This window comes from Capsicum annuum, chromosome 10 (assembly GCF_002878395.1).
Source record: "Capsicum annuum cultivar UCD-10X-F1 chromosome 10, UCD10Xv1.1, whole genome shotgun sequence".
Classification (NCBI taxonomy): Eukaryota; Viridiplantae; Streptophyta; class Magnoliopsida; order Solanales; family Solanaceae; genus Capsicum; species Capsicum annuum.
In genome coordinates, this window is record NC_061120.1 from 98,302,773 (window position 1) to 98,327,632 (window position 24,860).

At 35.4% G+C, this 24,860-nt stretch overlaps 1 protein-coding gene across 1 annotated transcript; it reads left to right on the forward strand.

The window, feature by feature from the left end:
* The first annotated feature begins 23,084 nt into the window (after window positions 1–23,084).
* On the forward strand, window positions 23,085–24,596 carry LOC107844771. The gene is made up of 2 exons (XM_016689119.2): window positions 23,085–23,267; window positions 24,094–24,596. The coding sequence occupies exons 1-2, from the start codon at window positions 23,128–23,130 to the stop codon at window positions 24,386–24,388; spliced, it is 435 nt and encodes a 144-aa protein (XP_016544605.2). The 5' UTR covers window positions 23,085–23,127; the 3' UTR covers window positions 24,389–24,596.
* The last annotated feature ends 264 nt before the right edge of the window (window positions 24,597–24,860 follow it).

Below are 24,860 nucleotides of genomic sequence, written 5' to 3' on the forward strand. Positions count from 1 at the left end.
ATGGGCCACCGCGACACACCACTATCGCGGTGGCTCACTAGAAATTGGTGAATGGGAAATTGGAATTCTCCGCGATGCGCCACTATCACGAGGTACCACTGGAATTTGACAATTGCTAATTAAACCCTCTCCGCGAGGTAATAAACACTAGAATTACTATGTTTTACGACTAGAACTTAAAATAGACATAATTTCTTCACTGAGTATCCATTTTGGATGAATCTTATATCGACGTAAAGTTTATACAGTCATCTACGTAATGAAAAGTTGAAATCTAAGGGATTCCATAGGGAAATAAGTATAAATCCTTATCGAAGCCAATGCTTAATATTTTAGCGATAGAATTTAGCTAATAAAAACTTTAGGGCATTACAATATCCCCCCTTGGGAACATTCATCCCTGAATATTGACGAGGGATACAGACAAGTATAATGTCAAGCATACTTAGGCATACAAATAATAAGACAAAGATTGTACCTTCCATTTCGTCATCCATTGGATCAAATAAGTTTGGGTATCTAGCTCTCATGTCAACTTCTGATTCCCAAGTCGCTTCTTTAATTTTCTGGTTTCTCCACAACACTTTAACTGAGGCTATCTCTTTGTTCCTCAATCTTCTAACTTGGTAATCCAAAATCTCTACAAGCTCTTCTTCATAGGATAAGGAGTCTGTCGCTTTGATTTCTTCGACAGGAAATACTAAAGAATGGTCTCCAATACACTTCTTCAATATAGATATATGAAATACCGGATGAACCAAACCCAAACTAACTTGCAATTCTAAATCATACGCAAATCCACCTATCCTTCTCACAATCTAATATGGTCCTATATAGCGAGGACTTAGGTTACCTTTCTTCTCGAATCTCATGACTCCCTTTATGGGAGAAACCTTGAGAAACACCGAATATCCAACCTCAAACTCAAGATCTCTTCTCCTAACATCGGCATAGGACTTCTGATGACTCTGAGTTGTCTTAAGTTGTTCTCTAATGACTTTTACATCCTCTATTGCCTGATGAACAAGATCAGGCCCAAATATCTGTATCTTACCTACTTCATACCACCCTATTAGTGACCTACATCTTCTCCCATACAATGCCTCAAATGGTGCCATCTTAATACTAGAATAGAAACTATTATTATATGTGAACTCTATCAATGGAAAGTGCTCTACCCAATTACCTTTAAAATCAATCTTGCAGGCCCTCAACATATCCTTAAGGGTCTTGATAGTGCACTCAGCTTGCCCATCTGTCTGAGGGTGGAAAGCCATGCTCAAATTCACTTGGGTACCTAAACCCTTTTGAAACAATCTCTAAAATTATGAAAAAAACTGTGTACCTCTATCAGATATGATGGACACAGGTGCCCCATGCAAACGAACTATTTTTGCAATGAACAGCTTGGCATAATTCTCTCCCGAATAATTTTTCCTGACAGGTAGAAAGTGAGCTGACTTGGTCAACCTATCTACAATCACCAAAATAGAATCATACTGGTTTCGGGACCTCAGAAGTCCTGTAATGAAGTCCACATTAATCATTTCCCACTTCCACAGAGGAAAAACTATCTCTTGAGAAGAACCACCTGGCCTCAAATGTTCCACTTTACCTTGTTAACAATTCAAACACTTTGCAACATAGTTAGCCACATCACGCTTCATATTATTCCACCGATAAATAGTTTTCAAATCCTGATACATCTTAGTAGAGCCAGGGTGAATAACATACCTCGACATGTGAGCTTCATCAAGGATTTTCTTTCTCAGACCATCTACATCTGGCACACACAATCGACCCTGGTATCTCAAAACACCATCATCACCAATTTCAAATGACATTACCTTTTTTTGACCCACATCTTTCTTGATCTGCATCAAGATAGGATCTTCAACCTGCTTCTTTTTAATTTCTGCACAAAGGGAAGATTTAGCTATCACATGAACAACCACTCCTCCATCCTTAGAATCCAAAAGTCGCACTCCTAGATTTTTAATTTAGTGAATATCCTTCACTATCTCTCTCTACGCTTTCCGCATATGAGAAAGATTGCCCATAGATAACCTGCTGAGGGCATCGACTACCATATTTGCCTTGCCCGGATAATAGTGAAGGCTCATGTCATAGTCTTTTAAAAGTTCCAACCACTGCCTCTGCCTGACATTTAATTGTTTCTGCGAGAAAAAACACTATAAAATCTTGTGTTCAGTAAATATATCAATGTGTACCCCATATGAATAGTGTCTCCATATCTTAATTCAAAAAACCACAGCTGCTAACTCTAAGTCATGAGTAGGGTAGTTTCGCTCATGCACCTTCAACTACCTAGATGCATAAGCCACTACCTCATCGTGTTACATAAGGACACACCTAAGTCCCACTTGGGACGCATCACAGTAGACAACAAAACCTTCTGTACCCTCCAGAAGAGTCAAAATAGGAGCAGTAGTCAACCTATCTTTCAACTTCTCAAAGTTATTCTCACAAGAGTCAGACCACAAAAAATTTACATTTTTTAGTCAACTTAGTAAGTGGTGTAGCTATGGAAGAAAAACTCTCGACGAATCTTTAGTAATAACCCGCCAAACCCAAGAAGCTCTGAATGTCAGTTGGAGTCGTGGGTCTGAGCCATTTTCTCACTGCCTCAATCTTTTGGGATCAACCTTAATCCCCTCACTAGACATAATATGCCCCAAGAACGCAATAGCATTCCACACTTGGAAAATTTTGCATACAATTTATGATCTTTACGGGTCTGAAAGATGATTTGGAGGTGATTGGCATGGTCCTCCTCACTTTTAGAATATACCAAAATATCATCAATGAATACAATGACAAACAGATCCAGAAACTGATAAAAAACCCTATTCATTAGATCTATAAAAACTGTAGGGGCGTTAGTCTACCCGAAGGACATGACTAAGAATTCATAATGCCCGTATCTAGTTCAAAAAGCTATTTTGGGAATATCTAATTCTCTAACTTTCAACTAGTGATATCCCGAATGAAGATCTATCTTTGAAAAATATTTAGCACCCTGAAGTTGATCAAAAAGATCATCAATCCTAGCAAGGGGATATTTATTTTTAATCGTGATCTTGTTCAACTGCCGGTAATCTATGAACATACGAAGGGAATCATCTTTCTTTCACACAAAAAGTACAGGTGCACCCCAGGGAGACACACTGGGGCAAATAAAACCTTTATCTAGAAGATCTGCTAGCTATTCTTTCAACTCTTTTAGCTCTGCAGGAGCCATCCTATATGGTGGAATAAAAATAGGACTAGTATCTGGCAATAAATCAATACCAAAATCTATCTCCATATCAGGCGGTATTCCTGGGAGAATATCTGGAAAGACTTCTGGGAATTTATTCACTATGGGGATAGACTAAAGAGAAAGACTTTGGGCACTAGAATCTTTAACCCGAATAAGATGATACAAGTAACCTTTGGAAATAAGTTTATGGGTCCTGAGATAAGATATGAAATGCCCTCTAGGTGCTAGAGAATGTACCTCCCATTCTATCACTGACTTATTTGAAGAAAAAAATGACTCTTCAGGTCCTACAATTTAAGGTGGCATAGCAGGAATGGAGCCAATCCATCCCTAAGATGGCATCGAAATCAACCATATCAAGTTCTATGAGATTTGCCTTAGTATCTTGGCTAAAAATAGACACAACACAATTTCTATACACCTTTCTAGCCATAATAGAATCTCCCACCAGATTGGAAACCAAAAAAGGTTCAACAATCACATCAGGCTCAAACCCAAAACCAACAACCACGTATGGGGTCACATAAGACAAGGTAGACCTGGGATCAAGTAATACATACACATCATGAGATAATATTTGCAACATACCGGTGACTATATCTGGTGAGGCCTATGCCTCCTGGCAGTTGTTCAAAGCATACAACCGGTTCTGACCATTTCTAGCTGCTGAAGTAGCACCCTTCTAAGGTGGTGGTGTAGATGAATTTGCCTGCGACTTGGCTCCTCCAACATTACTCTTTGTTGTCGGATAATCTCTCTGGATATGGCCAGGCTGTCTGCATGAATAACACACCAAAGTACCAAACTAACATCTCCCTGGATGATTCTTCCCATATCCTCCACAACGTGGATAGGACCGATAGGTCTGGGCTACACTTCTCTGCGACTGCATACCCTGCATCCTCAGCCCCTGACTTGAGTAAAAATTCTGGATGTGCTGCTTAGATGTGGGTCTGGACACTGGAGCACTAGCTGTTGACTGTGCATTACCCCAATTATTTTTCTTTTTCCATTTTCCTCCCTAATTATTGCTCTCCTGCTAACTGTGACTCTGGTTTGTCTCTTTGTCTCTCTTTGCCTATATATCCTTTTCCCGAGATTCGGCTATCTTTTTCTTCTTCTCCTCAACTTACTGTATATGGACTGACAGTCTAGCAAAGGCCATATCCCTATTTAGCATAGCTCCCTGACACTCAAGCACCATATTATCTGAAAGGCCAAAAGCTAACTTCCTCATTCGAGCCCCTATACTACTCGTCATCTCAGGACGATAACGGTCCAGCTAGTTAAACTTTAAAGTATACACCTGAACACTCATCTTACCCTGCTTAAGGTTTATGAACTTCTCTACTTTAGCTTCTCTCAGCTCCAGAGAAAAGAATCGGTCAAGAAAAGCTTCCATGAACTCATCCCAAACTGTGGGCTCAGGACTGTCACCCTTCGTATCTTCCCACTCATTATACCATTGGGTCGCTATATCCTTTAGCTGGTATACTTCTAGATCAATACCCTCCACCTGATCAACATGCATTACTTTGAAAATTTTCTCTATTTCAGCCACGAACTCCTGCGGGTCCTCTTTTACCTTAGCGCCAGAGAACTTAGGTGGGTTCATTCTCATGAACTGGCCCACTCTAGTAACTTCAGAAGTAACAGATGCAGACCCAAAATCCTCCGACCTCTGAGTCTATGCGGCTACCAGGTGTGCAAGCATGTGAATAGATTATCTGAATTCAGCATTAGAAACCTCTCCTTCATGAGGATGAGTGTGATTGGCCCCTGTCCGGGGAGCTCTAGGAGGACTGGTCGGTACAGGAGGTACTCCCAGAGTAGGAACAGGTTCTGGGGTGTGAGCTCTATTACGAGTCCACATTCCATGGGTGGGATGAACTTCATCATCCTGAGCATTAACGTTGGTGCAAGGGGAGGCATTGCTGGTTTTTTAAAAAGTAAGAGTTCATTGATTAGGGGACAGATTAGACTCTGAAGCATGAACTAAATCACAAAGAAGAGGAATATTCTGAAATGCCTAGTAGCCTCCTACTTATAAGTATGGCGCGCTACACACCCATAAATAAGACTCTACCCGATGAATTTCAAAGACACCCTAGGACCATAAACCATGCTCTGATACTAAGTTTATCACGACCCAAACTAGGGCCTGGTCGTGACGGATATCCTGAACCATGAAGGCCCAAAACGCCCTTTTCTATCTAGTAATCAGGCACAACATTCATATAATAAAAGAAGATGCGAAAACATAATCTTCTACAAACATGGTCAATTCTGAATTCAACATAAGTATGGAAACTGTAAATTAACTACATCAAATAACATCTGACTCAGTCTGCAAAATCTATACTATATGAAAATCTGATAACTGTCTGAAACTGGGACAAGGCCCCCAGTAGACAAAAACTGATTAAGTGACATAATCTGAAAAGACAGACTTTCTAGAATAGAGAAGCTCACAACTGCACAATCTGATCAGTTTTTTGAATTATCTACTGCTTATCTGGACCCCTAGACTGAGCTCAGTACCTGAGAAGTAGGGGGAGGGAGGTCAATACAAATTTACTGGTATGTAGAGCATATCCAAAATAATTATTTATAAATCAACATATATGAGAGCAATTTAAAACAATTCATAAGCATATCATATAGTAAGAATTCACATGGGCATTTTAAAGACTGTAAAAAAACCATCTCAACTTTGAGAAATCTGTGCTACTTCTGTGCTAGGTGGTATACCTTACATCTATGAAAAATTCCATGGGATATATGGAAACTGCCATTAACTCCGAAGCGAAGCCCCGAACCCAAGTGTGTCGTAAGGGTCGGAGTCTCTGAATTTACTATGCCACACATTCGTCACCAGCGTACAATAATAATCTACACGTATTAGTAAACATGGTTTCAAGATAAGAGTTTCTTGAACTCGCGTCTTCTTTGGGTAACGACCTAACCCTCTTTAAGCCCCTTTTTAAAACTCTATCAAAATATGCACTCTCTGAAATACTCTGAAAACGTTCTCTGAAAATATACTCTGTTATGGCATAAATACATATATGGTATCATCATATCATTGACTTGCAAGTCACATCTCTAAGCCATTATTAGTGTATCATAAATCTCTATTTTCAAAACACAAGTTTTGGGACCACCATTTCAATAATTTAATTCAAAAAAACTCTTTCTCAAACCTCATGTAAACACATGGAAGGAACTCATCTTTGTCAAGCATTCCAGTAGCACGGGTTGGTCATGTCAAAGTTCTCAATTCACACGCAATTCTTTCTCTTAAACACGAGAACACATTTATATCAAGAAAAACCCTCTCAACAATTTCAAATCATGCTCAAATGCTATAATATTGCGAAAACATCTTTCAAATCACAAAACCATAATCCTTAATTCAATACATGAGAGGGAGTTCATAATATACTCTCAACGATCTTAATTCTCAAATTCCATACATATACGTTTATGTGTAAATCAATTTAGGGGATAAGACCACAAGGTCAAAACAATAGTAACATTAAAAAATTTGGATACGTAATTTAGAACATAGATTCCTAAACCCCTTTGAAATTCGTGCATAAAAATCTAAAAGTCATGCTCTAATGGTTTTAAGCCCATGTAGTTTTGTTAGTATAAACCCCTCGCACCTCTATTACGAAGAATAAGGGATGATCCTTGAAGCCTACAGTTTGAGGATTCCAAATCTTTGGTCAATTTTGAAAATCCACCATTAAATCTTAAGTTTCTTGGAGGAGAAGTATATGAACTAGGGTTTTTATTTTGAGGAAAATCTTGAGAATGTCATATATTCTTCTTGTAGATGTCTTAATCTACTATTTGGACATTTTAAGAGGCTTGAAAAAAGTCCAAATTACCCTTGTTAACTTCTGAACGAAGCTGGAAAAATTAAACTGGGAACCCAATTTTATGGGACACCGCGACGTGCCACAATCTCGGTGGCTCACTGGAAATTGATGAATGGGAAATTGGGATCCTCTACAATGTATCACTATTGCGAGGTCCCACTGGAATTTGACAATTGCTAATTAAACCCTCTCCGCAATGCGCTAAACACCAGAATGACGATATTTTATGACAAGCACATAAAATAGCCCTAACTTCTTCACCGAGTGTCCATTTTGGATGAATCTTATATCGACGGAAAGCTTATTCAGTCATCTACGTAATAAAAATTTTAAATCTAAGAATTCCATAGGGAAATAAGAATAAATCCTTATAGAAGTCAATACTTGATATTTTAGGGATAAAATTTAGCTAAGAAAAACTTTGGGGCGTTACAGAACCCTAATTCAAAACAAGTAAATTTAATCTTAATACCATGCACTTTGGGCAGAAGGATGAAAGAATAACCGTGTTCATAAACTCCACATACATGTATTTTCTTGACTTGTGAAGAGAGTTTGAACATTAAGACTTAAGGGATGAATTTGTGTGAGGAACCCTAATCTTAATGATCTTGAAGATGGGAGGAGGAAAGTATTGTTATTGATTTTGGAATAGAATAAAATAATTCCTCTTTGAGTGTAATGGGTCACAGGTTTGGAGTTATAAGATGGGAAAATATCAAAAATCCCTTTAACTAAACTTTACAAAAATCTCTCATCAGTCTTTATGAGTCAAACATACAAGTCGTATAGAGAAGGTACAACTAGGCCTATCAACTCATAAGCTTTGCATAATCAAAGATGATGTACACTGATCATTATACAAGTAGAAAATATGACTAGTAACATATCCATGTGACTTTTAGCCCCCTACTCATATCTTGGACAGAATCTTAGGGAGCCTATACTGATGAACTTATGACTACCCATCATATGACTTGTGTCATAGTCTTATGACTCTAAAGTTTGAGTCATACCAAAATAGGATGTCCACCATGCCATATTATTTTGAATATAACTACAACATACCACTCGTATGTTACATGTATGACTAAAATAGATTAGTCGTATGATGCCCAATGACTTTTGGATGGCGGGTATTACATTTGTAGAGTTACAGGATTCCATACACTCTTGTCATACCACCAGCCCCAGCTATTCAAAAGTGGTGTATGGAGGTAATGCAGAGCATATATGACTAAGATATTAAAACTACTAATTAGGAAAGGCCTTGGAAGAGTATGGTTGATGTTCCCTATATTGGGCTCACAGCTTTGGTAGAGATTCTAGGCCTGAAGCCCACACTTGATAGATATAGGCTCGAATGAATAGGTGAGCCTTTAAAATATTACATCCCAAGGTGTTATGTGAGTTCTATGCATCCTATACCTTACCCATTTATTTGATCACACCAGTAGGGATGAGAGCTCAAGACTAGCCTCTAGTATCCCATACATTAGGGAAGGGTGCTCTAGTTGACTTATTAGAGGAGATAATCCACAGATTCTTATTTAGGCTGGAGTTTGTGAGGCCAAAAACTATAATTAAGTTTGGCTATAGGAAAAGGACGGTGTGAACTAAGAGGACTGTGAGGCATCCTGACCAGTGTGAGTAGATGAGATAATTATCGAGATGGATTGCTCAGCAAATTATTAAGATTGGTATTGATGCCCTTTCGATCTAAGGAAAGGTAGAGAAAAAGTGGTCCTACCTATACTTTATAATATAGTTTTTGTGGTCCATAGTGAAACACAAATTGAGTCCCACAGTTGTGGATAATGCACTTATATGGGATCGAGAAGTAGTGATTGGTACAATCTTTTTTAGATATGACATTGATTTTACCTGGTGTATCAGAGATGAGATTCACTAAAGAGATTTTTGATAGATCACTAGTATCCTCTTCCCCTGCTTTATCCAAAGAGTATGTGATAATGTGGGAGCATTGGTATTACCAGAGATTTATTATTTTATTAAGGTTATCCAGATAGCTGATGTAGTGTTGATTTGTGATAAGGCCAATCTAGTTTCATCGTAGAAGGCAAAACGTTCTACCCTTATGGACAAGCATTTTTAGGGGCCTTTAGAGTTAGTTGACCAGGTTTATTGTCCAGAAATAGGTAGCAATATTGAGACAGTTAGTTAGCCGGTAGAGACTTCAACTATTGTGGGCATTAAGGGAGATACAAGAACTTCAGCTCCATCTTCTACTTCTATAGTGCCTTCGTGTACGTCGACTTCAGTCATGGTGATAGTCTCTCTAGAGTTATTACAATAGTTGGTGGATAAGAAGCAGGAGTTAGTTGCGTTCTAGACACATACCGACGTCTACGTAGCCAATTTAGTTAGATTCAGCCTTGGGTTCAAACGACTTTGGAGGCATCAGTGGTGTGAGCTAAGTCAGGTATAATGGATGTTATAGAGTGGTTCACTATAGAGTTGAATGGAAGGATAGATAGTTTCAAGCTTCATATCAGAGAGTGACTCTGTGAGGCTCAAATTCCTAACCTATCAAGCCTACTTAAGAAGGTGGACACTTTATGATCGGAGGTCTGTGTATTAGATAAGAGCCACTCTTCTGGCTTACCTACAGTCATACCTTTTATGCTGTAGTCATTCCCACTCACCACCCTTAATTTCTTATTTGTTTGTTGATAATAATGCGGACTAAATTATTAAGGACATGAAAGGACAAGATCCTGCCGAGTAGAGTGATAGTTCGGGCAAGTTTTAGTAGAACATAAATAAAGAAGACACATAGTATACTATATAGTTCTATATTAATGCGAGGTAGCATACTCAAAATGAGTTTTGTGCCTCATCTAGTGAAGCACCACCTCCACCATCTAGGGTTACGCCTATCATGCCTCCTGATACCCCATCTAGGGGTGAGGCAGCATATTATGCCTAAAGAATCCTAGGTAGGTTCCTCCATTCAAATGCTATCCATCTTCATAGTATGCATTGGGGACAGTTTATCAACTTTTAGTTTGGGGTAGTGGTGTACCAACCATTCGGGTTTTTATATCCATGTCTCTTTTCTACGGAGTGTGTTGTTATAGTAGAGCTGGCATGTTTAGGTTTTTTTGTTGTGTTCATGATAAGTGTTATGTATTGTTTTGTTTGACTAAGAAAAAATGAGGAACCTTGATGCGGTAAATTTTTTTATTTTTTTGTGTGTTTTATTTAATAAAACCTCTCCTAAAACTTTTATTGAATTATGTGTTGAGAAGAAATGATGTGACCATGGTTGAATCTTCTTATGGCATTAGTATTAGTGATGAAATAAGCATCTTAGAATTACATGAACCAGATAGGTAGTAGATTATAATGTAACCCAGTGCCATGTATGTGAGGTGTTTACTTAGTTCACATTATGTGTGTAATCCAGAACTAGCCTGGTTAGTCTTTCCTATGTTATAGGATAGTTGGTTGGGACAATATCATAGACCATGTTTAAATAAGTCCATTCTTAGCCTAAAAGATCAGCCAAATGAGAATAAGTACCCCTTGATCCCGAATTTAAGACTAAAGTGACTTCTTTTCTTGTTTAACCTTTTCACCTTTTCGTTTTAATTAAAATGAACATGTTTTGGCCCTGGTCCCTCCTTGTACATTGTGTATCTTAACAGAAGCTAATCATCTATATTGAGAGTAGCTAGCATAGAGGTGTACAATTGAAGATGGTTATGAAGAATGGTGTTAAAGAAAAGAAAAGAAAGTGGAGTTGAGTGTTGTAGAAAAGTGTGTAAAAGAAAAAAAAAAGAATAAAATGAAAGAAAAAAAAACAAATAACAAAGTAACGACTGGAGAAAACCATTCTCAATCTGAAAATAAATAAAAGACAAAAAAGGAAAATAAAAAAAGCATGGTTAAATAGTAGAGCCAAAAATCTAAGTGTTGTGTCAAGGTTGGTGAGTCACTATTTTCCATATGTACCATACATGTCCCAATACTATATTACAAGGTGAGAAAATTCCTATAGTGATTCCAGTCAAACTGTCTGAAGAACTAAGGCATAGAAAATAAGGACAAGCCTATGGTATTTCATTCATGTTGTTTGAATTTCTTTTTGAGCATGAGTGTTTTGACATAGTCCCTACATTGAAATGCATTATGATACTATGAGAGTTGGGACTTCCTTGTTGTTAGGGTAAATGGATTGCATTGTTAACTACTTAATTGTTTGGTTAATGAATATTGCATGCATTCTTGGTTGTTTGTTGCTAATATTATGTTGTCAGCTGATTCATTTTGTGTCATGCCATTGTGCTACATATATACATATAATGGTTTTGAAATTTGTTCATAGGAGGGGGTAAAAAGTTTGAACTAAAATAAGTAAAGTGACTACCGGAGGTGCCTTAGGTTTCTTTTAGTTAATCATCTTGTTTACTTATTGTTTGTTAGTTTCCTAAGGACATGCAAACATTCTAAGTTGAGGGTGCTGAGTGCCATGGTTTCATGGAACTTTTGATCCTTAAAACAAGGAAACTTATCCAGGAAATTAGGTTTTGTTGTTGCATATGATGTGCCTTTTAGTTGATTTTATAGGCTAATAGAGTTTGAAGTAAAGACTAAAAAAAGAGGGGAAAGAGTTGCTAAATTTGTATCCTACGAGTCAACCTACAACTCATGGTTAGTACCTATCGATCGTGGATAGCAGTAGTAAGTTGAGTTCTAAAGATGTTATAATAAGGCTGATTTACTAGGATACCTATAACTCATAGGTGCAACCCATGACTCGTGGATTGCAGACTTGAATTGAGATTATGAAAGGCTGATTTATGCTTTAAGTTCCACGATTGGAAGGCAAGACCTGTAGGTAGCACTTAAAACCCAACCCACGAATCGTAAGTTGATGACAACGGTGATTTTCTACATTGTTTAGGATAGGTTTTATTTTTTATCTATAAATACTCTTTGATATTTTATTGTTAGGTTACACACCCTATACACTTTTTACATTGTTTTGAGTTCTGAGATACATCATTGATCTTGGAATTATTGTTCTCCGTTAGGGTTTATAATTTATTTGAGATTTTGGGTTCTTCCATCTTATTCTTTGTAAATTCAGCATTATGCTTTCAACTGTGGAATCTTTGTTTTGTCTAGCTAAGATTCAAAACTAAGGCTGTAGGAACACTAATAAATTTAAAAAGCAGGTTAAGTTCAATGTCATTCTTGGTCGATATTCTTGCATGTATTGGGATTTCCTTTGTTTGATTTCTTTCTTAATGGGTGCACATGTATTAACTTACTTGTATTTGATACTTGCTCAACATAGAGGTAGATATTAGGAAAAGGATATAACAACAGTAATTTAAATCTATCAACCTTAATCTGATTAACTTGATAAGTAACTGAGACAGCTAATCTGAGATTATAAAACAAGAGTTGGTAATGCGACTTTCTGAGACTTAGAGGAAATGAGTGAATCCACCTAAACAAAGGTCGAGAGACAGGCGATACATAACTTGTTATTTTTGCATGAAAGGCATCAATATAGCTTGACAAGTATGAATAATATGTGGAGTTATCAATTCATGGAGAACACAATCCTAGTGCTCCTCTCATATTGATCACAACCATGATTGTTATTGTTACTCTAATTGTTACAAAACCCCGTTTTTATTTCCATAATTTCCAATCACGCCAGGAAGATCTTCAGAGATTTCTGGACTATTCCTCATTGGGTTTTTTATTTAGCAACCGCTTTATACTTTATTGGAGGTGTAATTTGGACGACATCAACTTACCCAAGAAATCTCCCCCAAAACCTCCAATTATGATAATAATTGTGAAAATGAACAAAAAGGGATAAATTCTTGAAATTAGGTTGTTTTCAAAAAAGTCAAGGGCTATTGATCGCGTTCGTTGACTGTTGACTAAGCACATGGACCACACCAACAACATAAAATTTCAAAAACTTATATTTTGACTCTCAAAACTCATCTAAACTCCTATGAACGTAAATCAATAGTGCAAATTGATCATATAACACATTTTGAATCTAATGAAATCGTCAGATTTACGAAAAAAACATTTACAACAAATTAACCCCTAGTACCCTTTTTGTCCAAAATATATTATTTTCAATTAGAGGGTCAAAATACAAAATAATGGTTCTAAACCTAAACAAACCACGCTACCAATCTAAAATCAACATTCTGGATCTACTGAAACTGTCAAGATCCTTATTCAAGACTCGGATCATAAAATATTAATCGAAGTCAAACCTATCCTTTTAAGGATACTCAAAACCATAAACTTAAATAACACACTTCCAAACGCATCAGTGACCATGCCAACCATCCCCATAACTCATAAATCAGACAAGACAACCATGAAGAGGGGCAAAATGGTCAAAACATAAGAAAACTTATAATCACAATGAGTGTCATTACAATATCCAGTGTCATTACAATATCCACTACTAAGATTCATGTTCATCCTCAATTGTACAAAAAAGAAAAATCCAAAAACATGTAAAGGATAGAGAATACTCTCGAGATATATCAATAGGGACTCCCACCTAGAGTCACAACCATAAAACTACCGTATAACCATAGAACCATAAATCTATCACATAAGGACTCACCAGGTCACAACACAAGCATCCAAGTCCAAAATTGCTCAATGAAACCAATTTTTAGTATTTTTAAACTTACTCTATACCAATGACTGAGTCAAATACAATAGAAGTTCTAAGCATGTTCGGCTAATCTAAATCTATTAAAGGCGCTACAAGAAACATTCTACAACCACAAGACCAAAAAATCATCCTCAAACTCATAAATCCAACAAATCCATAAAACACAAAACTATCCAACAAAACACTGAATCAACCTAGCTAAGGCTTATACTATCACTATCAAAACAAATAATACTATAGCCTCAGGCTAAATCTTCTAAGCTATAAATCGGTATCAATACTACACAAAACCTCACACGTTACACCTAACATACTGAAAGTGCCGGACTATGGTTGTACCCATATGCTCAACCCTCTAAGAAAACTAGGAATCATCATAAAACTCACCATATACCATAGATATAAAATATCTAAAAGACACTAAAATGTCAAGCAACTCATCAGCATAGACCATACAGTCCCTAATTCTTAAGTAACATCAATCACCCAAAGTCCTCAATAAACTAGTAGACTGAGAAGTCTCTACTACTACACATACTGTGACACCCCAACTTAGGAAGGAGTCCCACATCGGCAAAACACAGAAGGGATGCTGGATATATAAGTGAGAAAGTCTTACTCCCTAGTGACGCATTTTAAAGCTGTGCGGGCCTGGGCCCAGAGCGAACAATATCACTAGTGGATTGGGTGGAGATAGAGGTATCTCGGGCCTGTGTGGTTCGGGATGCCCGTCGTGGCCAGGGCCTCGGGCTGGGTCATGACACATACATAAGCAAACCATTCTATCATGGACAATTAACCCACAGAAAAGGGGAAACAACTACTATATCTTACTGGATGCCCTGATCATAAATAAAACTCGAGAGAAACCACCTCTAGACTCTGCATAACCATTGATGAACCACACTAACAAGGCTTCAAATGTCTATCTCATTCACATAGCCGAACTCAGAGCATATCAAATTTTTCTTAAATTCAGGAATACTTATCTTTTTCCTTAACTCTATTCCTATTTAATATTCCTTAACACAAGATTTGTGGAGTAATAAGGTAAAACTTACTCCCACTCAATTCTTATTTAACATTCCTTAACATAAGTCCACAAAGAATAACACACACTTTAATTGAAACTTATGAAAAAAAAATATTTCACCAAGTTACTTAACTACAAAAGTAATAAATTCTACGATCTCGGTACCTCTTTCCATTCAAAAATGTTCCAAATCAAAAGCAAAAAATTCCCATGAGCTAAAATCATTCAAATTAATTAAGGAGTGTATCATATCAATTAGTGTATTCACATAATCAATGGACAAATACTAGGAAATAACAAATTATAAGGCTCGAATGCTCAAAATTCATCCCTTAACCAACTAGAATTATTAAAGGCAATTCCATTTAGTCTCTTCCTTAGGAGAGTGGTACGCTATACACTCTTAAAAGGGACTCTACTTGACACAGCTTTGTGGGCTCTTAATTTACCTTGAACCTAGTTTCAGATACCAATTTGACGCAACCCGATCGGGGGCCTTGTCGTAATGGGCATCCCATGTCCGACTGGGAAAGGAGACCACCCCCGTTACCCAACCCAACCTCCAGCTACCTTCCCTAAGTTGGCTGAATTTTGAGCATGTAACAAGATAGTGTAATAGCTTACCTAAAGACTCTAGGATAAGATCACAATCGTGACCAACCCAACAAAGTCTGACCATCCCATACAACAAACAAATCATACCAAACCAATACCAAAACAAGGGTCATAATCCAGGACAAACCCAAAGATATTCCAAAATATAATATAATTAATTCTAAAATAAAATATGATGGAACAGTGAGAAATTACGTCTGATGATGCCAGCCTCAATACCAATACCAATACTAAGGCTGACATCTATACAGATCCCACCCACTCTAACCCATAGTAGAACAAAAAAGCCTTTGTAACACCCCATAGTTTTTTTTGACTTAATGTCACCTAGAGGCAGGTGTGAGAGGCTAGCAACTTGAAAATACTCTAAGCGTAAAAAAGGACTTAGTCATTTTGAGCTCCAAATCCTTGACGATTCTATTTTTGACCTTACCGACCCTCAATAGTTGATATGTTATCTAGTTCATGATCCAAAAGGTCAATAGGTGTTTCCAGACAAGTTTTGGATTTTTTGGACTGTATTTAGACTTCGTTCAGTGTTCCAAAATAGTGGACCAACGTGATCTTAGCATGCCACGTCGCCTATCGCATTGGTCAACTTTTGTGTAGGAAAAGTACTGAGGCTCAATGCGGTAGAGGCGCGATGCGCCGAGTATCGCGTCTCTGCCTATGACGCGTCGCCTACAGCGTCGATGCCCAGTTGTTTCATCTTTTAAAAATTCACGTACTTAAGGGCAATTAGATCATTTTCCCTTATTCTAATACGCCCCAAACATGAGATTTAAAATACTATATCAGCACTTTAGGTAGATTTTCATAAAAATAACTACCTTAACATTAAATTGAAAAACCTAACCCTATTCTCTAAGATCAAGGGCTCTTTCCTTCAAGCCAAGAATTTTCAGAACTAAGTTGAGATTTGGAATCCACTCTTCCTCTTAAACAACCTAAGGTATGTGGGGTTCATCCTAAAAACTACATGGTCTTTTGAAATACTTGAACATGATTAAAGTTTATCAAGCATGAATTTTAAAAAGGGATTTTGGAATCTATGTTTTAAATTATGCATTTTGAATGTTTTAATGCTATTATTGATTTGGACTTTCGGACTTTCCCTCTTAAATCAATTTATACGTATATGTATATGTATGAAAAATTGATATTAAAGATTGTTTGACAGCACAAATTATAAAATCCCTCTCTTGTGATGAATTTAAGTTTATGATCTTGTCAGGAATGATTGAAATACATGATTTATGGTTTGAAAATAGTCTTCTCCATATCATAATATTTGAACATGATTTAGAGATGATGAGAGGAAGTTTCTTGATATAATTATGTTCTTGTGTTAAAGAGAAGGAATTGCATGTGATTGAGAATTTTGATATGACCACCTTGTGTATTTGAAATGTTGAAAAAAAAAAGTTTCTTGCATGTGTTTACATGAGTTTTAAGGAAGAGTTCTTTGAATTATTTTATTTATATGGTGATCCCAAGCCTTATGTTTTAAAAATAGAGATTATAATATTCTATTAATGGCTCAGAGATGCGATTTGCAAGTCAATGGTATGATGATACCGTATACATGTATGCCATAACAGAGCTAGAGTTTTTTAGAGTTTGTTTTTAGAGAATACTTGTTTTAAAGAGTTAAAAATAGGCATAAAAAGGGTTAGGTGGTTGCCCGAATAAGGCTTGAGTTCAAGTAACTCTTATTTTTGCCGATATGGGTTCATTATTTCCCCACGAGGGATTTTACGCTGGCCTAGAGCCCTTTGGCATACAGAGACAGAGACTCTAACCCTTGCGGCAAACTCGGGTTGGGGGCTTGGCTACCAAGTTAAAGGCAGATTCCATATAGCCCATGGAATATCAGAGTTGTAGGGTATACCACCTACCACAGAAGTAAAACAAAAAGTGTCACAGAGTCCAGATGATTTTATAGTCCTTTTTTTAAAAATATGCCCATGTGATTCTTACCATATGATATATTTATGAACTAATTTAAATTGCTCTCATATATGATGAATATAAATTATTATTTTGGACTTACTCTGCGTACCAATACAACTATATTGACCCCTAATCTCTCAGGGTCTGAGGCTCAATCTAACGGTCCGGCTAAGCAGTAGAGATTTCAGAGAGAAGCGAGTTGTGCAGTAATGAGGTATTCAAAAGAATCAATAGATGAAAGTTTGGTGTTTTGTTGAAAGACTAGCATCAAAACTCATAAACAAAGCTACCCATATTTGGCTTGCTAAATTGATGTTGATTGCTAAAACCCACATATCACTCTATTAGTAATGCATAATCCCAAGATCCATGCATAATTGTTAAAACTCTAATTATTTGTAGCCCCAAATTTATACTAGAAAAACCCAAAAGAAACATTCGTGCAGATACCTATCTCCCCCATTTTATCTTTTTATACCATTTGTTTGAATTTAACTTGTATCTATCATTTTGAATTAATTTGATCTTCACTCACATTGTTTCTTGTGGATTCGACCCTGACTTCAAAGTTGGATAAATATATTAACGACGACCGCCTTGCACTTAATTTGACGTGTAAATTGAGCATTATCACTATTCTTTCCTACGAATATATTCTTATGATTCTATTTTTTCTACCAAAGGGATACCGTTTTAATCCAATCCTCAATTCTTAGTTTCCTCCAAACTTTTGATGAAGTTTCCATGATTTCTATACAAAAAACATCTTGAATTCCAAAAATGTCCTATTACATGTTTTTGAACCTATTTTCTGTTTTTGAACATATCTAATGTTTATGATTCTCTCGATCTCATGAATTTTTCACAAGTTTAACTTATGAATTTCAACATATTTTGAAGAGAATGTTTTGTCCTAAAATTCATTTACATTTCTTGAAATTAAGATCAAGCCTGAGAAACATAGGAACTATTTGGGTAAAGGAAAAATAGTCTCGACACGTGAATAAATAGGAAACATACCACGAATCACCAATTGGATAGAGTGCAATGATAGATTGACTGCGTTGATCAAGATAATCAGATCCATGCCATGCACCAGGCATCACAAGGATCCAGACACCACGAAATTTTTATACACTGCATCAAAAAGACGTTGTGATCGGGAGGAAAGTCAACATGCTTGCACTTTAAGTTGGCCTATGTTACATAACTGACCCATGTACAATGTCAAACGTTATTTCTTTATCATTTAATGATATTTAACTAGATGTTAATTGGGAGATTTAATGTATAGAATTCAACCGTTGAGTTACGCCCTATATAAAATAATGTATTCTCTCCTTCCCAAATTACTCGTCCCAAATTTTCTAATTTAATTTCTTATTTTACTTGTCTTTTTTCATTAATCAAGAAGAGACAATTTTTTTTTCATGTTTTACCCTTTGCATTAATTACATTTTCTTCAAATTAAAATGTAAACATCATTTAATAGGGGTAGTATGGTAAACTAGTTATGTTATTAATTATTTTTCTTAATCAATATGTCAACTCAATTTAGACGGGTAATTTTGAACGGAGGGAGTAAACTACAACAAGAAAAAAAATTGTCTGACTACAGATTACTCCCTCCATTTCATTTTAGTTGACGCTTTCTAAAAATATTTGTTTCAATTTAGTTGTCCCTTTGATGAAATCAAGAGAATTTTATTATGTTTTTTCAATACTACTCTTAATATTAAATGACTAAACAAAGTGTATTTATTTAAATTTATATTTTTTAAACATAATTAAATAGGCTAATTGGGTAAAATAAATTCTCTAATTAATATTTTCTTAATGGGTGTGTCAAGTCTATAAGTGCAACTAATATGAAAGGAGGAAGTAAGATTTATTGCAAATTATTTTTTTTTTTTCATAGTCTAATAACTTACATGTCTCCTTAAAGCATAGCGACTCTAGCCAGTCATTCTTCAGGCTACTCACGATCCCAAACGATCTTCAGCAGCTTTGGCTCCATCTACCCTCGCCTTATTTTACATCTTATATTGTTTTGATTTCACTTAACATCATTATATCTCATTTTTATACGCTCAATTGAGTTGGGACCTCTTATCTTTTCAACCTCGCTAACAAATTCAACGGTACATTTTTTGGGTAAAAAATTAGTCTGTCTCCGACATGGCTGTCCCACAATGTCACCGAGGAAGTAGATATTCACCAGATTTTGACCCATAAAACATGTATAGAATACTTCATCCGTCTCAAATTATCCGTCTTAAATTTCTTAATTTAATTTCATATTTTATTTATCTTTTTTCATTAATCAAGAAGAGATAATTTTTTTTTCATGTTTTACCTTTTATATTAATTACTTTTTCTTCAAATTAAAAAGTAAACATCATCTGTTGGGTTACTATGGTAAACTAGCAATGTTAACTATTTTTCTTAATTAATGTGCCATTTTAATTTGGGACGAATAATTTGAGATGAAGCGAGTATATAGCTACTTCATACGAGTTTTATCTAAGAAGAAGGGTATATTCAAGAATATATATAATCCCCAACTTTTAGCCTATAATTATACATAATTCTTTCTCTGTACATATTACGTGTCCGTGGTATTAAAAGTACTTGTCCCAAATCACTTATTAATTTACAAAATCAAAATAGCATTGATTAATTTTTTTTATTTTGTCCTTAAAATTGATTTTTTTAAAGTATAAATATAGTAAAGTTTCAAAATTCTCCATTATAATGCAAATAAATAGAATATATTATAAAAATTTAAAGGATATTAGTAAATATTAAATATTCATTTCTTATTTGTAACATTTCAAGGAGCATATAAAAAGAAAAATGTACGAGTACTATAGAAAAGAGGGAATACAAGTTTTGTTCGAAAAAGGAGGCATCGTCAGCATATATGCAATCCTTCAACTTTTACTATTGCCTAACACGAAATTGTGTATTCTCTGAGGAATGATATTATTGTTTTCTAACCACAAAAAAAAAAAAAAGATATTATTGTTTTTATCATTTCGTTAATAAAAGAATTATGTAAGTTTTTTTTGAGTCCTCCCCGAAGAAATATATTATTTCACAAACCTCTTATGTTGAATTTCTAATTAAAGACAAGAAAATATTTTCTTTGGATTATTGGATACCAGTTGTGCATTAAAATTAAAAATTACATAAATGAAAACCATTAATCCATGGTTTTTCATAGTCATTGGTCAACTCTTTGACTCTTCGGTTACCAGTTACGTTGGCAGTTGGCGGAATTGTCGGCCACGCTCCTTCGAAGGAGTTGAGAAAGGAAAAACTTTACATTTAAAAAAAGCTCCATAGGAAGAAAATGACAGAAGGAGATAAAAAACTGATAAAATTGGGGTAATTTAGGAGATGAAACTTTTAAAGGAAATACGGATGTTACGTTGGATGTGTGGTCTTACGAGGGGGATAGGGTTCGGAATGAGACTATTCGGGAGAGGGTTGGAGTGGCTTCGGTGGAGGACAAGATGCGAGAGGTCCGTTTGATATGGTTCGGACACGTGATGAGGAGGGGCACAGATGCACCAGTTCGTAGGTGTGAGAGGCTTGCTTTGAATGATTTCAAGCGGGGCAAAGGTAGGCCAAAGAAATATTAGAAAGAGGTGATTAGGCGGGACATGGAGCAGATACAGCTTACTGAGGACATGACCCTAGATAGGAAGAGCTGGAGGATGCGTATTATGATAGAAAGTTAGTGACTATAAGGGTAGGTAGGGTAGGGCATTACCTGTTTGGTGTATTACTCTTGTTAGGCTACCTTATTGCATGTTGTATTAGGAGTGCCTACCATTCTTTGTTTACTTTCCATTATAGGGGCGTTTTTATGTCTTGTCATCTTGTTCCATGCGTTTTGTACGGTTGTGATTACTTATCTTATCTTGAACCGGAGATCTATCGGAAACAGCCTTGCTACTTCTTCGGAGGTAGTGGCATGAACTGCGTACATTTTACCCTCTCCAGACCTCAATATGTGAGAATACACTAGGTTTGTTGTTGTTGTAAACTTTTAAAGGAGAAAATCCACCTAGCACCTCCATTTTACAACCCACCCTCTATGTTAAATAGTTAAACCATAAAACTTATCATTGACAGAGAGATTTAATTTGATAAAAATATTATTCTCTCCGTTCCAAATTACTCGTTCTAAATTGAGATGATATATTGATTAGAAAAATAATTGATAATACTAGTTTATCATAATACCCCTATTAAATGATGTTTATATTTTAATTTGAACAAAAAATAATTAATGCAAAGGACAAAACATGAAAAAAAAATATTTTCTCTGTTTGATTAATGAAAAAAGAAAAGTAAAATAAAAAATCAAATTAGAAAATTTGGGACGAAGAGAGTAGTTATGTTCTATTTTATGTGGTATTATTTAACTTTTAACGATGGTTAGAAAAGGATTACTTTCAAAATTTACTATCCAAAATCATCTTTAAATATTAGAGTGATTGTAGACCATTTTACTAAAGTTAACTGTGAATTTTAAAATAAAATTATTTTTAATTAAAGTAAAGTGAGATTATTTTTACATGGAATTAAAAAGAAAAAAAAGAGTGTTTTTGCATTGGGTGAAATTGTCGTTTGATGTAAGGTATAAGAGATGAATAGTTTCGGAATAAAATGAAGGATTATTTTATTTCATATTTAGTGTTAGCTACTGTATTATTTAGTACCGAAATTATTTATCTTAACATTTACTCCCTCTGTCCTAAATTACCTGTCCCAAATTGAGATGACACATTGATTAAGAAAAATAATTAATAACATAGCTAGTTTATCATAGTGTCCCTATTAAATGAGGTTTACATTTTAATTTGAAGAAAAAATAATTAATACAAAGGGTAAAATATGAAAAAAAAATAAAAAATTATCTCTTCTTGATTAATGAAAAAGGACAAATAAAATAGAAAATTAAATTAGAAAATTTGAGATGGATAATTTGAGACGAAGTGAGTACATTATAATTATGGAACAAATTATTTTATATTTATGATGAAATAACTAATCACAAAATAATTAATTTAGAAATTAATTATCTTAAAATAATCCTTCCCTGACCAAACGACCCCTCGTTGTCTTTCCTCAAAATAGGAGTAAATATTTGGTCATTCTCGCTGTCTTTCCTTGCGTGTCTAACCTCAAAGTGAGGGACGTATTTGTCATTTTAACAATTGAGTTTTAAAGTTCACATTATCTGTCCCTTAACTGAAAACGACTGCGAGCAACCTGTGGTCTACCTGTCCACATAATCACAATCACATTACAAGTAGTACGTTTTTTTTTGCTTAATTTAATGTTGTTCGTGTTATATAAAATATTACTGTCTCCATCTTATTTTATATATGTCACTCTTTTATTGGTACAAATTTTAATAAATAAATAATAACTTTATAAAACTTATAAAATTATCTTTTAACAATTTACGTTTTTTATTGTCTTTTTTTATAAAAAGGGACTTACTAAGAATAAAATGAGAATAATATAGTTAATTAGTTATCAAATAGAAAGATGACATTCTTTTTAAACGGAGGAAAAAGGTAATAACCACAAACTCAAGCATGCCCAAGTCTCTCTGTATAAATGACATGAGAGACGCACGCAAATGCATTCCGTCTTCAAATCTGAATTGAATAAAAAGAAGAAAATGGTGGATCTTCAAACAGTTTGCTCCATGTGTGGTGATGTGGGCTTTCCTGACATGCTCTTTCGTTGCTCCAAGTGCCACCATCGCTTTCAGCACTCGTATGTACTTCCTTCACCCGTCTTAATTTTTTTACTCCATTTTAAATTTCACAAATTTAAATCACGAAAATAGTTTTTTACAGATATATAAGTTTAACAAATTTAAATCATGAAAATAATTTTTTTATAAAAATATAAGATAAAACTGCATGAAATATGCTCTTATGATATGTGCAATAGACCTTTGTAATTCAACTTTTCTCAAAAGCTTACACATAATGGAACCTTTAGTGCTGAGAGGTTCTGCTTTCTTGATTTAGTCTAAAACCTTTTTTATCAGCTCAGAGTTCACAGAATCTCCTAAAGTATTTACTGATTACTGGAACTGGCTCTTGCCATCGTTGAATTTCTTGATTTGTGTATCATCAAGTCTTTTTCTTTTCATAGTGGAGAAACATTGTCTTTAGCTTATTGCTTGGTCCGTAGTCCCTACATTACTGGCGCGCACGCCTTTAATTAGTCTTTTGACTGATTCTTCACTTATTTTCTCCACTTTCTTGGATGTGGCTTCCAGCCAAACATGACCCTTGTCCACCGCCACCATCACCTATCCGGCAATATACATGATGAATACTACTTAAGAAATGGAAAAAAAAAAAAACAAGAAGATGGATTACTCTAGCTCTCATTAATTTATAGTACTTAAAATAATAGACCAGGTGTCTATGTGGTTACAATTTATTTTATTTGAGATTAGTCAATGAATGAGTATGATCAGCATATAGTTATCGTTTTGAGACGAAAACAATATTTTTTGCAGAAATCACACAAGATCTATCAACTATTATGTAATTTATTATTATATGCTTTGTAAATCCATATATAGGTACTGTAGCAACTATTACAGCGAATCATCGGAGCCAATACAAGTGTGTGATTGGTGTCAAAGAGAAGGAAAAAGCTCGAGACATGGTGGTTCGTCTTCCAGGAAATCAGTTGGAGGAAGCGATTCCGGAATCATCAATAGATCGGAATATTCAGGAGATAATAAAATCAAGCAGAATGATCATGGGGGGGAAGAAAGTGGTACTGCTGAAAGGGCGAAGATTAGTTTTAATGGCAATCCTTCACCCAGGACAGCAACTCGTAGATACAAGTTTCTTAAGGATGTCATGTGTTAAGAACTAACGAGACCCCCCAAAAAAGAGAGAAAAGAGAAATCTTGAATCGAAGAAGTTTCTAAGAAATGAGGCTTTTGGTAGTCATGTTCATATTTCTTCGTATGAATAAACTGTAAGTTTTTTTATTTTCTAGTGGTTTTTTTTTCCTTTCGTTTTTGACTGCCCAGAGTTTTTGGCCCTATATATGCAAAATAAGTTGTTAAAACCAGTGGAACTTCTCATGTGCAAATCGTGATGCTAATCAGTAAGCACGAATTTTCTTAATTACGCCTTACATTGTGCGCGGTTTTTCTATTGCCTATTTATAACTTCTCTTGATGATTAATTCCCAGCATATAGACAAACTAAGCCAATATGTTAAATATTTCATGCAAGAAAAATCATACTTATTTTCCGTCATCAATCACAAATCGTAAATGTTGATGATATAAGTGGAATTAGTCACCTAAAAATATTAATTCTCCCTACCTTC

Excerpts from the sequence above, each read along its gene's own strand:
- LOC107844771 (XM_016689119.2), top strand. The coding sequence starts at position 23,128 with ATGCATTCCGTCTTCAAATCTGAATTGAATAAAAAGAAGAAAATGGTG. Across the intron at positions 23,268-24,093 it reads CACCATCGCTTTCAGCACTC|GTACTGTAGCAACTATTACA; the intron begins GTATGTACTTCC and ends ATCCATATATAG.